This window comes from Halichoerus grypus, chromosome 2 (assembly GCF_964656455.1).
Source record: "Halichoerus grypus chromosome 2, mHalGry1.hap1.1, whole genome shotgun sequence".
NCBI lineage: Eukaryota > Metazoa > Chordata > Mammalia > Carnivora > Phocidae > Halichoerus > Halichoerus grypus.
This window is the reverse complement of record NC_135713.1, coordinates 13,380,583-13,393,487: the sequence shown is the minus strand read 5'-3', so window position 1 is coordinate 13,393,487 and position 12,905 is coordinate 13,380,583. Positions and strand designations below refer to the sequence as shown.

The window sequence follows — 12,905 nt, the reverse complement described above, 5'->3', positions numbered from 1 at the left end:
AAAGGAATGCGGTGGATTAAATGAGTCAGCACACTGCCCGTGGTAGGACAGGCTCCAGGCTCCGCACACAAGGAGTGAGCCCGTCCCAGTACAAACAGCTCTGCAGCTTGAGCAAAATGACATTAACCAGTGGGTTAAAATTAGCCCTGTTCATTTGGATTTGGGGGGTGTTCTATTTTTGTTTGTCGTCTTAAATTTGGCTTTATATAGTTCCGTGATGAGGATTAGCAAGGACGTATGCACGTAGTTACATAGATCATTGCACTCTAATGTACGGGCTCCGTCATAGTCTCCATATTACCAAGCAGGTAACGCAACTCTGACACTCCCTGCCCAGACATGATATCAGATCCCACAGGTGAAGGGCTCCGTCCTACAAGACTGCCCCCTCCACGTCCCCCCCAACCCCCCCCCAACTTCAGACACCAATCACAAGTCCAAGTTGTTACCTGTGCTTCTGATGGATGGGCCATAGATTGGAGGTTCCAGCTGACCCGCTCCACACACACACTTCGATGAATTTGCTAGAATGGCTCACAGAACTCAGGAAACCAGTTTACTTACAGATTACAGGTTTATTATAAAAGGATATAACTCAGGAAGAGCTGGGAGAGATGTATAGGGCAAGATATAGGGAAAGGGCCCTCAGCTTCCCTCCATGTGTTCACCAACCCGGAAGCTTTCTCAGCAGCATCTCCCACCCCCGTCCTTTTGGAATTCTATGTGGGCTTCATTACATAGGCATGATTGATTGAATCATTGACTCTTGGTATTGAATTCAATTTCCAGCCCCTTTCCCCTCCCCAAAGGTCAGTGTGGCGGGGAAGGAATTGAAAGTCCCAAGCTTCTAATTCTGTGGTTGGTTCCCCTGGCAAGCAGCCGCCAACAGGAGCTTTCCAAAAGTCACCTCATTAACATAACAAATGATGTCCTTATTGCTATCATCATTTAGGAAGTAATGAGGGTGTTAGGAGCTCTGTGTCAGAAAGGAAGATGAAGACTCAATATATACTTCTTATTATACATAATCACAATATCACACACCTGTGACATGTATATCATACGTTACATCTGTCATTATAGTGATGGGTAACTTGAAAATGTCAGGGGTTATGACTCATGATCTTCCTCGCCACCCCACTCCCCTATTTAACTAGTTCCTGAGCGCCTGGGTGGTTCAGTCAGTCATGATCTCAGGGTCATGATCTCAGGCTTGTGAGATAGAGCCCTGCGCTCAGCGTGAAGTCAGCTTGGGATTCTCTCCTCCTCTCCCTCTGCCCCTCCCACTCATGCACGTGCTCTCTTGCACGCGCACTCTCTTTCTCTCTCAAGTGAATAATAAATCTTATAAATAAATGAAAGAACTAGTCCCATACTTAACTAGAGAACTAGTGGCCTCTCATTGGGACCCCAGCATCATCCCTGCATTTCCCTGGACTTCAGCCATGCAAGCTGCTTTTCCTTCCTCCAAGGCATGGAGCAGTGTCCCCCTGCTGACTCTACCCCCTCTCCCTTCAGTTTTCACCCAGTTAACTCCTGTGCATGTTTTCACACTTTGGTCTAAATGTCAGCCCCTCCCATCCCCTCCCCACAAAAAGGTCTTTACTGAACCTTTACCCTCCGTCTAAATCATGAGTTCTCTTATCCCCTAGGATACCTGTGACTCTTTGAGATCTTTGTGCTTCTAGATCATAGACAGACTGACCGTCCCATTTTATACATCAATGCTTTAACAGCCCTTAGTGCAGCCTGACACATAGTAGGCTCACAGATGTTTAAGGAGGGAAGGGCTATCTGCAGAGATGCTCTTTCTCCATTGCTTCGAAGATTACATTGGTTTGACCTTCAGTAAATTGTTTTCATGGGGAACGTTGAAGTCGCAGGCAGGAGTGGGAGGAGGAGGGGGAAGAGAGGAAGAGGAGGGTTACGTAAAAGTGTATGGCCTGCAGAGTCCTGTTACCTTGACATCCGGCATATTTCTGGGTTTTAACAATGTGTGAGTTATTTAATTATCCTTTGCCTTGTTCATGTAATACTTCCACGGCCCCATGATAGTCACCACTTCTTACTCCCTGGAGCAGTCCTATCTGAATTGTGTGGAAACTGCTTTCAAGAGTAGTGCTTCCCAAACCTGGCTTCATAGTGGAATCCTCTGGACAATTTTTAAAAATACTGACGAGGAAGTTCTACCCCTATAGGTTCAGATTAGAAACATATTAGGTGATTCTGATGTGCAGCCAAGTTTGAGAACTGTTGCAGAGTGTCTGTGTTTTGTTTTGGTTTCAAGTTTTAATTCTGTATCCAAAAAAGATGTACTTAAACACTGTGCTTGGGGCCCCTGGGTGGCTCAGTCGGTTAAGCGTCCACCTTTGTTTCAGGTCATGATCCCAGGGATCGAGCCCCGCATTGGGCTCCCTGCTCAGCAGGGAGTCTGCTTCTCCCTCTCCCCCTTGTCTCTCTCGCTAACTCTCTCTCTCTCTCAAATAAATAAATAAAATCTTTAAAAAAAAGTAACCAACAATGAAGATAGGAATCAACTAGACCAATATAATACAGTGAAATATCAATTTAAGTTGATCATGGATTTGAGCTTGGTACCTCCTTTGTTGGTTTAAAAATCAAAGATAAACTATAACAGCATGTCAAAAGTAACCCATAATCTCATAGTAAACAGCAAACCAATTCTATTTTTGAGTTGTAGAAATTTTTAAAAACAAGCATTAAATAGGGGTGCCTGGGTGGCTCGCTAAGTTAAGTGTCTGCCTTCGGCTCAGGTCATGATCTCATGGTGCGGGGTGCGGCTCCCTGATGCTCAGCGGAGAGTCTGCTTCTCCTGCTCCTTCTGCCACTCCCCCTGCTTTTGCTCTCTTTCTCTGTCAAATAAATAAAATCTTCAAAAAAAAAAAAAGATGCTTGAAGACAGTATGATAGATACAGTGAGAAAAAATGGCTGCAGATCGCTGTAGATCGATATCCATGGCCGGCTAATGGCAGTGAGAGTCCCAGATTTTCTTCTCCTTGACCAAGTCTTGCTGGTTTGGAGTTTGAACAGTATATGCTCTGCGATCGTGTCTTTGCCATGTTCTATTTATTAAGGTGGGCTAATTGCTGTAACAAACAGCCCCCCAAAATCTCAGGGGCATAACACAGGAATGCTTTACTTTTTGCTTATTTTGCAGCCCCACAGGAGAAGGTGAGAGACTTGACTTTATTCCACATGTCATTTTGTTTATAGAGCTGTGCCAGCCCAGAGGGCGCCCAGGTGGCAGGCTTGGATTTCGAGCCCAGATTACCATGAAGAAGGCAGTTTTTCACCCACCAGACATAGAAGTAGCCTATATCTCATGCTCCGTAGTTCAACTGCCCTTCTGTTCAAATGGGCCACGTTCGGTCCCTGTTATCCACTGATTGCTGTCAGAGAGGTTGACATGTTTTCCACTTCCTTGTGCTGGAGGATAAAGAAGTGGGTTTGGGAAACATGTAACCTTATTTCTGCTTCACATGTTTTTTAACTAGAGAATTTAGCCCTTTAAGTTCTGTTTGTTTTACCATAATTGAATCAACAACAACTGGCTAGATGTATGTACTTTTTTAAATATCAAGAATTGGAGTACCTGGGTGGCTCAGTCGATTAAGCATCTGCCTTCAGCTCAGGTCATGATCCCAGGGTCCTGGGATCAGGTCCTGCATCTGGCTCCCTGCTTGGTGGGGAGCCTGCTTCTCCCTCTACCCCTCTCCCCTGCTTGTTCTTTCTCTCTCTCTCTCTCTCTATCAAATAAATAAATGAAATCTTAAAAAAAAAAAAGTTATCTAAATCTCTTCCTGCAGTTTTTTCTTAGTTTATGTTACTCATTCACTGCATCCTTGCTGAATGCCCCCTGGGTGCCAGTGATGTGAGGGAGATGAATACGTGTGCTAAACTCTGTACTAGGAAGATTCTGGTTGCTGACAACAGAAAACCAACCGAAGTTGTTCTAACTCCGATAACACAGGGCAGAGCGGTTTCAGGTCTGTGAATTCAGCCACTCCTCTAGGCCTTCTCTGATTTTCTTGGCTTTTGCTTTATTATCTCAAGATAGGTGTGGATTCCCAGGGATTGGTTGTCTGCAACAAGGGGTACGTTTCTGCCTGGTGTCTCTTGTGTGTGCGAAAAGCTCCCCAGGAGCCCTGAGCTTGCTTGACGTGGAGTCTCTTGGGCTGCAGTCCTCACACCTTCCCATGGCCAACCCTGTCACTTGCAGAGGGAATGGAATGACTGAGATTAGCCTAGCCTGGTGTAGATTCCCCGTGGGCCTGCAGCGCCCAGCCAGACAGGGCCGGTGTCATCTCTCAGCCCTTTCCTCTCCTTTGTTACATGTGGTTAATCATTTACCAGGTTTTCAGCAAAATTCCTCTTTCATAACTTCCCAGATCGTGACCTTCACCAAGGGCAGCCTTTTTAGGACTAAGTGAAGCTCATCTGTGTATCTTGCCCATTTAGCAATTATTAAGGTGCTACCTTGATTTATCATTGGCATTGCTGTTCTGTTACTTACACCTTTTTTTTTTTTTTAAGACTTATTTAGAGTGTGCGTGGGTGAGCAGGGGTAGGGGCAGAGGGAGAAAGAGAGAATCTCAGGCAGACTCCACACTGAGTATGGAGCCCGATGTGAGGCTCCATCTCATGACCTTGAGATTATGACCTGAGCCAAAATCAAGAGTCAGACTCTTAACTGAGCCACCCAGGTGCCCCTGTCACTGCAGCTTTAGTTTACTTCTCTTTTAAGTTCCCTGCCTTTTACTACTTCCGTTCTCCCCATGATACCGAGAATGGTATCTTACACAAAATTGAGTTTCTCTTTCCAAATCTGTGACCTCCGTGCCTTCTTGTCCACGTCCAGCACCAGACAATACCTGCTCTCCTGGGACCCCCGTGCTCCTTCCAGAGCATGACCTCCAGAGCCATGTTCTTCCCAGGCCACCTTGATGAGCTCAGTCTTCGCCTTCTGTCTCCTGCGGTTGCCTCTGAGCCATCAAACCCAGTCCTCTCCGCTTTCCTTCTCCACCACCTCTGATCTCAGTGCCGCTGGCCTAGCCGGAATCCCGCCCCCTAGTGGTCTTCCCAAGCTCATCTGGCTCTTGTGCCCAAATCCTTTCCTTTCTCTTTTTGTGGCTCATGTTTGCCAGTCTGTTCAGGTGAGACTTGAACCTGGTTTACTTCTTTCACTGGCCTCCCCTCCCCCTGCACGGCTTTGTTCACTTTCCCTCAACTGTCACTGAAGCATAATCTCTGCAGGATGTCAGACCTGGTGTTACGTTCTGGACATGGAGGCTTAGCTGCTGCCTCCCTCCGAGGATTAGTATGGAATAAAATGTTTCCGTGTGGTGGGTCGAGGACCTGTGGGGTCATTCCCTTGTCCCCTCAATCCTATTTACGAATAATTGCATTTTTTTTTTTTTTAAGATTTTATTTATTTATTTGACAGGGAGAGAACACAAGCAGGGTAAGTAGGAGAGAGAGAAGCAGGCCTCCCGCCGAGCGGGGAGCCCGATACGGGGCTCGATCCCAGGACACTGGGATCGTGACCTGAGCCGAAGGCAGACGCTTAACGACTGAGCCACCCAGGCGCCCCGAATAATTGCATTTTTAAGCCTATTGGCCTGCTTTCCGTTTCCCAGAAAGATGCTGTTAGTGTGTTCGTTCCTTTAACAAGTATTTACCAAGTGCTTCTCAGCAGCCGGGCCCTGTGGAGATGTCTGGATACTCAAGCGAACAAAACAAAGATCCCTGCCTGTGCCAGGCTTCCCTCGCATGGAAGGCACGTCCATCCTCTCAACTTAGTGAAGGTGATTCTGTTGACCTCTGACGTCCGAGAGGCTTTCATAATAGCAGAAAGGGTGTGGCCAGAAGGAGAACTTGCTTTTACTGCCCTTTAACTTGACCCGCGGGACAGGCATTTCGACCTCTGTTTTCCCACCTTTCAAATGGAGTGATGTTGGTCAAACTGGGTCTCTTTTCTTTTTTTTTCTTTTTCTTTTCTTTTTCTAATTTGAACAAGCTTGCGCATTTTGTTTTTCAGCGGTGAAAGTGGGGCAGGTAAAACCGAAAGCACCAAATTGATCCTCAAGTTTTTATCAGTCATCAGTCAACAGTCTTTGGAATTGTCCTTAAAGGAGAAGACATCCTGTGTTGAACAAGCTATTCTTGAAAGCAGGTATTTCTTTGTCATGCTCCTTATTTCCGATGAATAGGAAATTCATCACTGTCCTCCCTGGGTGGCTCGTTTAAGGACGAGTTATAATTAGTTGGTCTATTTTCTCTTTTTACAATTCCTCAAAGGAAAAGTCCCAACATGGACACAGCAATTTCTAACAACCTGAGCGACCATCCCTGATCCCCACCCCACCCCCCACCCTAGGCCCCTACTGCGTCAGGTTTGAATTGGTGAGTGAGTGATTCTGAGGAATATTCTGCAGCCTCCTCTAACTAGCGAGCCCTTGACTCACTTTTCGGAGGCCTTGTTATGAGCAGAAATTTCAGCCTCTGGCCACTGTGTAACAGAGACCTTAGCACAGAGATGAGGGAGCCTCTGCTGGTCTTCCAGCCCTTTGGAGGCACCATGTTGGCAAGATGGCATTTTTTTTAAAGCCTCTCACGTGGCAGAAGATCAGTGGTACATCTGACGGCAGTGAGCCTCAGAACTTTGAAAGAGGGCTGTGTGGTGAGGTAGCATCTGAATTCTTAATTTGAATATGTATTGGCCCGATGTCGGATTTGTGCCTTATAAGATTTTAGAACCAGTGAAGACCTTATAGATCTTGTTATTTAGAATTTAGTCTGGAAGTCAGCAAACTACAGCCAGATGCCCATAACCTGTAGCCTGGTTTTGTTTTAGCATTCGTACACTTCTTTCAATGGTCATGAAATATATATAACATAAAATTTATAATTTTAAACATTTTTTTCAGTGTATACCTTAGTGTCATTAAGCACATTCACACTGTTGTGCCACCATTGCAAACCATCCATCTGCAGAACTTTGTCATCTTTCTGCAGCCTGTTTTTGTAAATAAAGTTTTATTGGAACACAGACACACTCATTTGTTTATATATTGTTTACAGCTGCTTTTAAGCTACAGTGGCAGAGCCGAGTGGGTTGTAACCGAGAACACATGGCCCACAAAGCCTAAAGTCTCTATTATCTGGTTCTTTACAGAAAACTTCGCCACCCCCTGATTTGTCTGACCCCATCTTACAGTTGGGGAAGACCCAAAGAAATTACTTATAAATGAGTTGCCCTAGACAACAAATGGGTGAAATTCCCAGGACTGGGACTTTTTCAGTTGCTGAAATTTAAGTGGGGTCTTTTTCTGTGCAATCCCTGGCTTGGGTATATAAGCCCAGGCTAATTTGCACGAGGACAAGCCACTGTGGTCGCCTGAACTCTGCAGCGTCCTGTGCCTGCCCACCGAGCCCTAAGAGCTCTCATTCGAAGTGAGTGTGCATTATAAACCCATTTCAGCCAGCGCTTTGGAAGTGTGGCCCTTCTGTAAACAAACATAGTCACCATAGGTCCTTTTGATTTCAGATTTTTCTTGCAATTACATATTTTGACATTTGTGAGGAATGCTCTTGCTGATTTTAGATCTCCCCTAATTAACACTCGCTGCTGTCCTCACTTTTTTTTTATTAATTTTTTTATTGAAGTATAATAACATACGGTATCCTATTAGCTTCAGGTATACATCATAGGGATGAGCTATTTTTGCACATTATGAAATGACCCCCACAATAAGTCTAGTGACCATCTGTCACCCTACATAGTGATTACAATGTTATTGATATATCTCCCCTGCTGAAACTGACATCTCATGACTTAGGTATTTTATAACTGGAGGTTGTCCTCATGTCTTCCACAGCCCCATCATGGAAGCTTTTGGCAATGCCAAGACCGTGTACAACAACAACTCCAGTCGCTTTGGGAAGTTCGTTCAGCTGCACATCTGCCAGAAGGGAAATATTCAGGGCGGGAGAATTGTAGATTGTATCCTGTTTCATTTCGGTCTTGTCTTTAGTATTTGACTCTCTAAGTACAATCTGCTCTTGGTTATCATAAGGACAGGTAATGTGAAACATTTCGGTTATTGCTTAATATTACTATGTTTGACTTATTAACTATCCTGGGAGATAACCGTTTTCCTTTTGGAAAATTCTGCTATCATGTTCGTAATCTGGAAAATTGGATTCATCATCAAGCATCAAGTGTTTGTTGTTTGAGATCAATTTTGTCAAATAGTTTGGCACCTCCTAGGACACCATGTGTCCTGTTTGAAATTGGATTTAGATGAACTAGTCTATGCTTTGTTGGCTCATCTCTTGGCACTGGAAGTCACAATGTCAAAGGAACAGGGATTTGCAATTATTTGGGTGACAAAGAATAGAAAATTAAAGCCTAATTGAGCATGTCATATCCTGGTTTTGTTCCTTGACTGGCCATTGCTTTTCACATGAAGATTTATTAGAAAAAGTAAGTAAACATGATTTAATTCACATTTTCTTCGGTAATAATTATTTTCGGAAATAGTTGGTTTGTGTTAATTAAATGGAGGAAACATCTCAGATGAAATCTGATTTATCCCCACAGAACCGAGTAGTAAGGCAAAACCCCGGGGAAAGGAATTATCACATATTCTATGCACTGCTGGCAGGGCTACAACATGAACAGAGAGGTGAGTGAATGGGACACCGGCACAGAAGTATATGGATTGGCAACTGGTTTTCCCTTGAAAAGCCATCAGTAAGGTATCTGTTTGGGTTTTGTTGGTATTCCATCAATTGAAATGAAATGTATGAGAATACCGAAAGATGTTGAGTCCATTTTAGAGCCAACTAATGTAGAGGGAAGATCATCAATAGAGAAATGTTAAATTTTTTGTTTTGGGGATCTTGGTACTTTTCTAATTTATAGGCTATTTATGAAAAAAAATGTATGATGCATATTGTAACTGGTTTACTTTTAAACCATACCCAAATAAAGCTAATTTCTAAACATTTGTTTTTTAAGGGAAAATAAAACAGGATCCTTATCAGTTTTTCAAGAACATTTTCTATCATGCCATCTCGTTTAATTAAATCCTTTATTTTTATTTTTATTTATTGAGCTTTTTTTTTAGCATAATCAAGAGTTGGAGGCTTAACCTACTGAGCCCTAATTAAATCCTTTTTATTTTCTCTAAATGATGATTAAGAGAGAATCTTTTTTTTATATTAATAGGAGACAATTAGCATAGAATTATTTATATACTTTATTTTTTTAAAGTTACAAAGTGAGAACTCTTTTGGATTCTGTCTTACCTGGCCAAATACTGATTTTATGATTTTCTTTGTCTTTTTGCAGAAGAATTTTATTTATCTGTGCCAGAAAACTATCACTATTTGAGTCAGTCTGGATGTATAGAAGACAAGACAATCAGTGACCAGGAATCCTTTAGGGAAGTTATTGTAAGTTAACTTTCTTATTTTACCTTTATTAAGAGTGACAACCCCCTAAAAAAAAAAAGCGACTTTCATTTCCTGTTTCAAAAAATTTTTTTTTTTGTGAATGGACCTTCAACTCTATGGTCAACTAATCTTCAACAAAGCAGGAAAGAATGTCAAAAAAAATTTTTTTAATGAAAATAGAAGTAATTACATTTGCACCGCTGTACTGAGAATAGGTACTTTCTTTTTGTTCTAAGTCATGATAAAGAATGTTCCAGACTGGAAGAGAATCCTCTTTCTTTAGAAGGTGGATGAATATCTGTGGCATTCAGGCCAGATGGGGAGTTGACATGGAACTGTATTAAAAAAATATAGGCTTGGCACTGGAACATGCCAGTCTTTCTTTTTTGAGCTATTTATTTATTTATACATACATACATACATACATACATACATACATACAGTTTCTACAGCTAAAACCAAATCTGTCAACCATTAGACCAGGTGACTATTAGGATCTTGTCTGACAACCAATTCTGACCACAAGAACAGTAGTCACAACTCTGCGGTGTCGATACATGTGGTCTCTTACAGTTTTCTGTTATCACGAGAGCTTTGTTATAAGGTGACAACATTTAGGAACCCTGGTCATTGAGCTTTATTAATAGCCCCATCCGATTGAGAATGGCCAGTAGATTTTGCCAATGCAGTCTTCGTTCCTTTGCCAGAGTCATTACTTACTACAACAGTTGGATACGGTGGATCTAGGGTTGATTCATCATCATAAATGCAACTGACACTGAGCGCTTGTTATATGGGCTCAAATGGGCCATCTCTCTCATTGTTCTTAACAACACTGTGACGGTAGGAACCCTGGTTGGCTACACTCTACAACTCAGAGAGGTTGGTGTCCAGCCTAACGACACACAGTACTAGATAGAGCCGGTGTGGAAAGAGTCTACCTCCAAACCCCAGACTCTAACCCACAAGGCAGGCAGGTGGGACCAGCTTCTGGTACAGCCCAGATTTGTCAGTCAGGTTCTTTTCTTTATAGTTGTCAACAGTTCTCTATTCAAGATCCCCATTTATTCTTCTAGATTGTTTGTAAAAATGCCTTGTGGAATAAAATCAGGGTCTTTTTTTTTTAAGTAGATATATATCATACATCATTTTCCACATCTTAAATTGAAATTAAGAACAGGATTGGCTATAATATGATCCTCTTCCCCTCTGTCTCCCCTTTATTCTGTCACTTATAATGCAGAGGGGTTTCTCTTGCCAAATCTCCTTCCTTGAAACTGTTAACAGAAAAGCCCCTGTTGAGAGCACCTTTTGCTGTGTACCCTGGACAGCATGAGAATTGGCCTTGAGAGTTGGATTTTATGAAATGTTTAACTATTTTAAGTTTTCTTTCCCAATTTTATTTTGCCCCTGGAATTCTCTTACTACTCAGACTTTCTCTCTTCTCAATTCGTTTAGTATTGTCTTTGTCTTTACTGTGTGTGAGAATAAATATGAAAACTCATTTTTGATGAAGAGGGCAAAGGAGGACAGGATTTTTTTTCCTTTTTTTTTTTTTTCTTGAAGCTGGAGAACAATGCTTTGTGATAGAAGGACGTTGTTTGTGGCAGGAGACAGACTCCTAATTGTCCAAAAAGCAGCAGGTCTTCTACTCATTAGCTTGCTGGCCACTAGAGTGCACTGAGCATCGGGTCCTCCCTTTGTCCTGAGAGCCCCGGAGAAGTTACTCTGCTGGCTTTCCTCTGCTCTCCTCTTGGGCCTTCATTTTCTGATTCAGGATTGTTTGTGCCTTTTGCTAGCCTACAGATAGACTTTTAGGGCTCGCCCTGCTTTCATTGATTGCTAGCTTTTATTATTAAATTGAAAGAGTAGGTTTTAGCATTTAAAATCTCATCTTAACATTGAAAAGGTATCATTGAGAAAGAAGAAAACTTGTACATGAAATTGATAGAGACAACAAGCTTACAAGTTTAAATTATTTAAATATTTACTTTGTGATTACTTTTTGGTGTCAACCTATTAGAAATGGCAATGAAAACCTAGCTGCTATCTATTAAAATCAGGAACATGTAGTTTTTATTATTATTTAACTTTCTGGAAGTTCTAAGCAATACAGTCAGAAAAGAAAAAATGTGCACCTTTTCAGAAAGGAGGAAAAACACTCTTTTCTATAAAAAGTAAGATTTTTCTCCATTTTTTTTCTCCCTTTACCTTAACCTGCAAGAACCACAAATAGAGGATTAGCTTAAATAATTTGTTATAGCCATAAAATTAGGTCCCCTTAGAGCAAGCAAAACATATGCTCAAATATATTTAATTATATGGGAAAACTTGCTTATTTTATAATTGAGGAAGATAAGCTGCAACACTTGATAATCCTTTTATTTAAAAAAGCATTTTATGGGCGCCTGGGTGGCTCAGTTGGTTGGGCGACTGCCTTCGGCTCAGGTCATGATCCTGGAGTCCTGGGATCGAGTCCTGCATCAGGCTCCCTGCTTGGTGGGGAGTCTGCTTCTCCCTCTGACCCTCCTCCCTCTCATGCTCTCTGTCTCTCATTCTCTCTCTCTCTCAAATAAATAAATAAAATCTTTTAAAAAATTAAAAAAAATTAAAAAAAACATTTTATGTATAATTTACGATAATTGATATAGTAATTATATGCAGAAAAAAGGCTGGGACAAAAAATAAACCAAATATGTTATCTCATGAGGCAGAATTCTAGGATTTTATTATTCTGTGTTATCATGTATTTACAGTGACTATATCAGCTTTAATGATTATATAATTATGATTACATTCCTAAAATTGCAATTTCTACAATCAAAAGTATCCTGTCGATACCAGCCAGCCCGTTGTTCTGCCTTATGCAGTACTCTGTAACCAGGAGTGACACAGGAATGGTGAGAAAGAGACACTGAACTCTTCAGGCCGAAGTCGGTTTTATATATTCAACATGTTTGAGCACCTACTATGTGCCAGGCACTGTTCTAGGCACCAAGGAGATTGCAGTAAATAAGCTACATATAACCCCGGTATTCTGCTGAAGAAGGAAAAAAGATTGAATCATATTGTACAGCTGCTTTTAATGAAATTTGTCTCTCAGTATTTTCCTCCAAAATCAAATACCACTTAAATTTGTATCTTCATATTTCAGTTTCATAAAGCTGCTTTCCCCAGAGGTTTTGGGATCAAAGGGAGGGAAGGGACCACATTCCATTAAGGCTGAAGGATATTTGTTTGCAGAATATGTTGAAATGTTCATAGAAATTATTTCTGTGAATTATGTATGCAAATGTCATTTTTAGCTGCTGAAAAAATGAGTCTTTTTATCAACTTCAATGTCAGTATACTCTTGTATATGTCTTCTAAGAATTTTGCTTATTTTATTAAGAATTTGCTTTCTGTGTTTTTAGAGTTCATTATT

General features: G+C 41.6%; 1 protein-coding gene across 1 annotated transcript in view; it reads left to right on the top strand.

Moving 5' to 3' along the window:
• Positions 1-12,905, top strand: part of MYO10 (myosin X) — a 210,203-nt gene that overhangs the window by 109,687 nt on the left and 87,611 nt on the right. Inside the window, exons 5-9 of the mRNA XM_036109218.2 lie at positions 6,060-6,194; positions 7,900-8,024; positions 8,494-8,507; positions 8,625-8,709; positions 9,378-9,481. Of these exons, the coding sequence (XP_035965111.2) occupies positions 6,060-6,194; positions 7,900-8,024; positions 8,494-8,507; positions 8,625-8,709; positions 9,378-9,481 (463 nt within the window). The remainder of the gene's footprint in view (positions 1-6,059; positions 6,195-7,899; positions 8,025-8,493; positions 8,508-8,624; positions 8,710-9,377; positions 9,482-12,905) is intronic.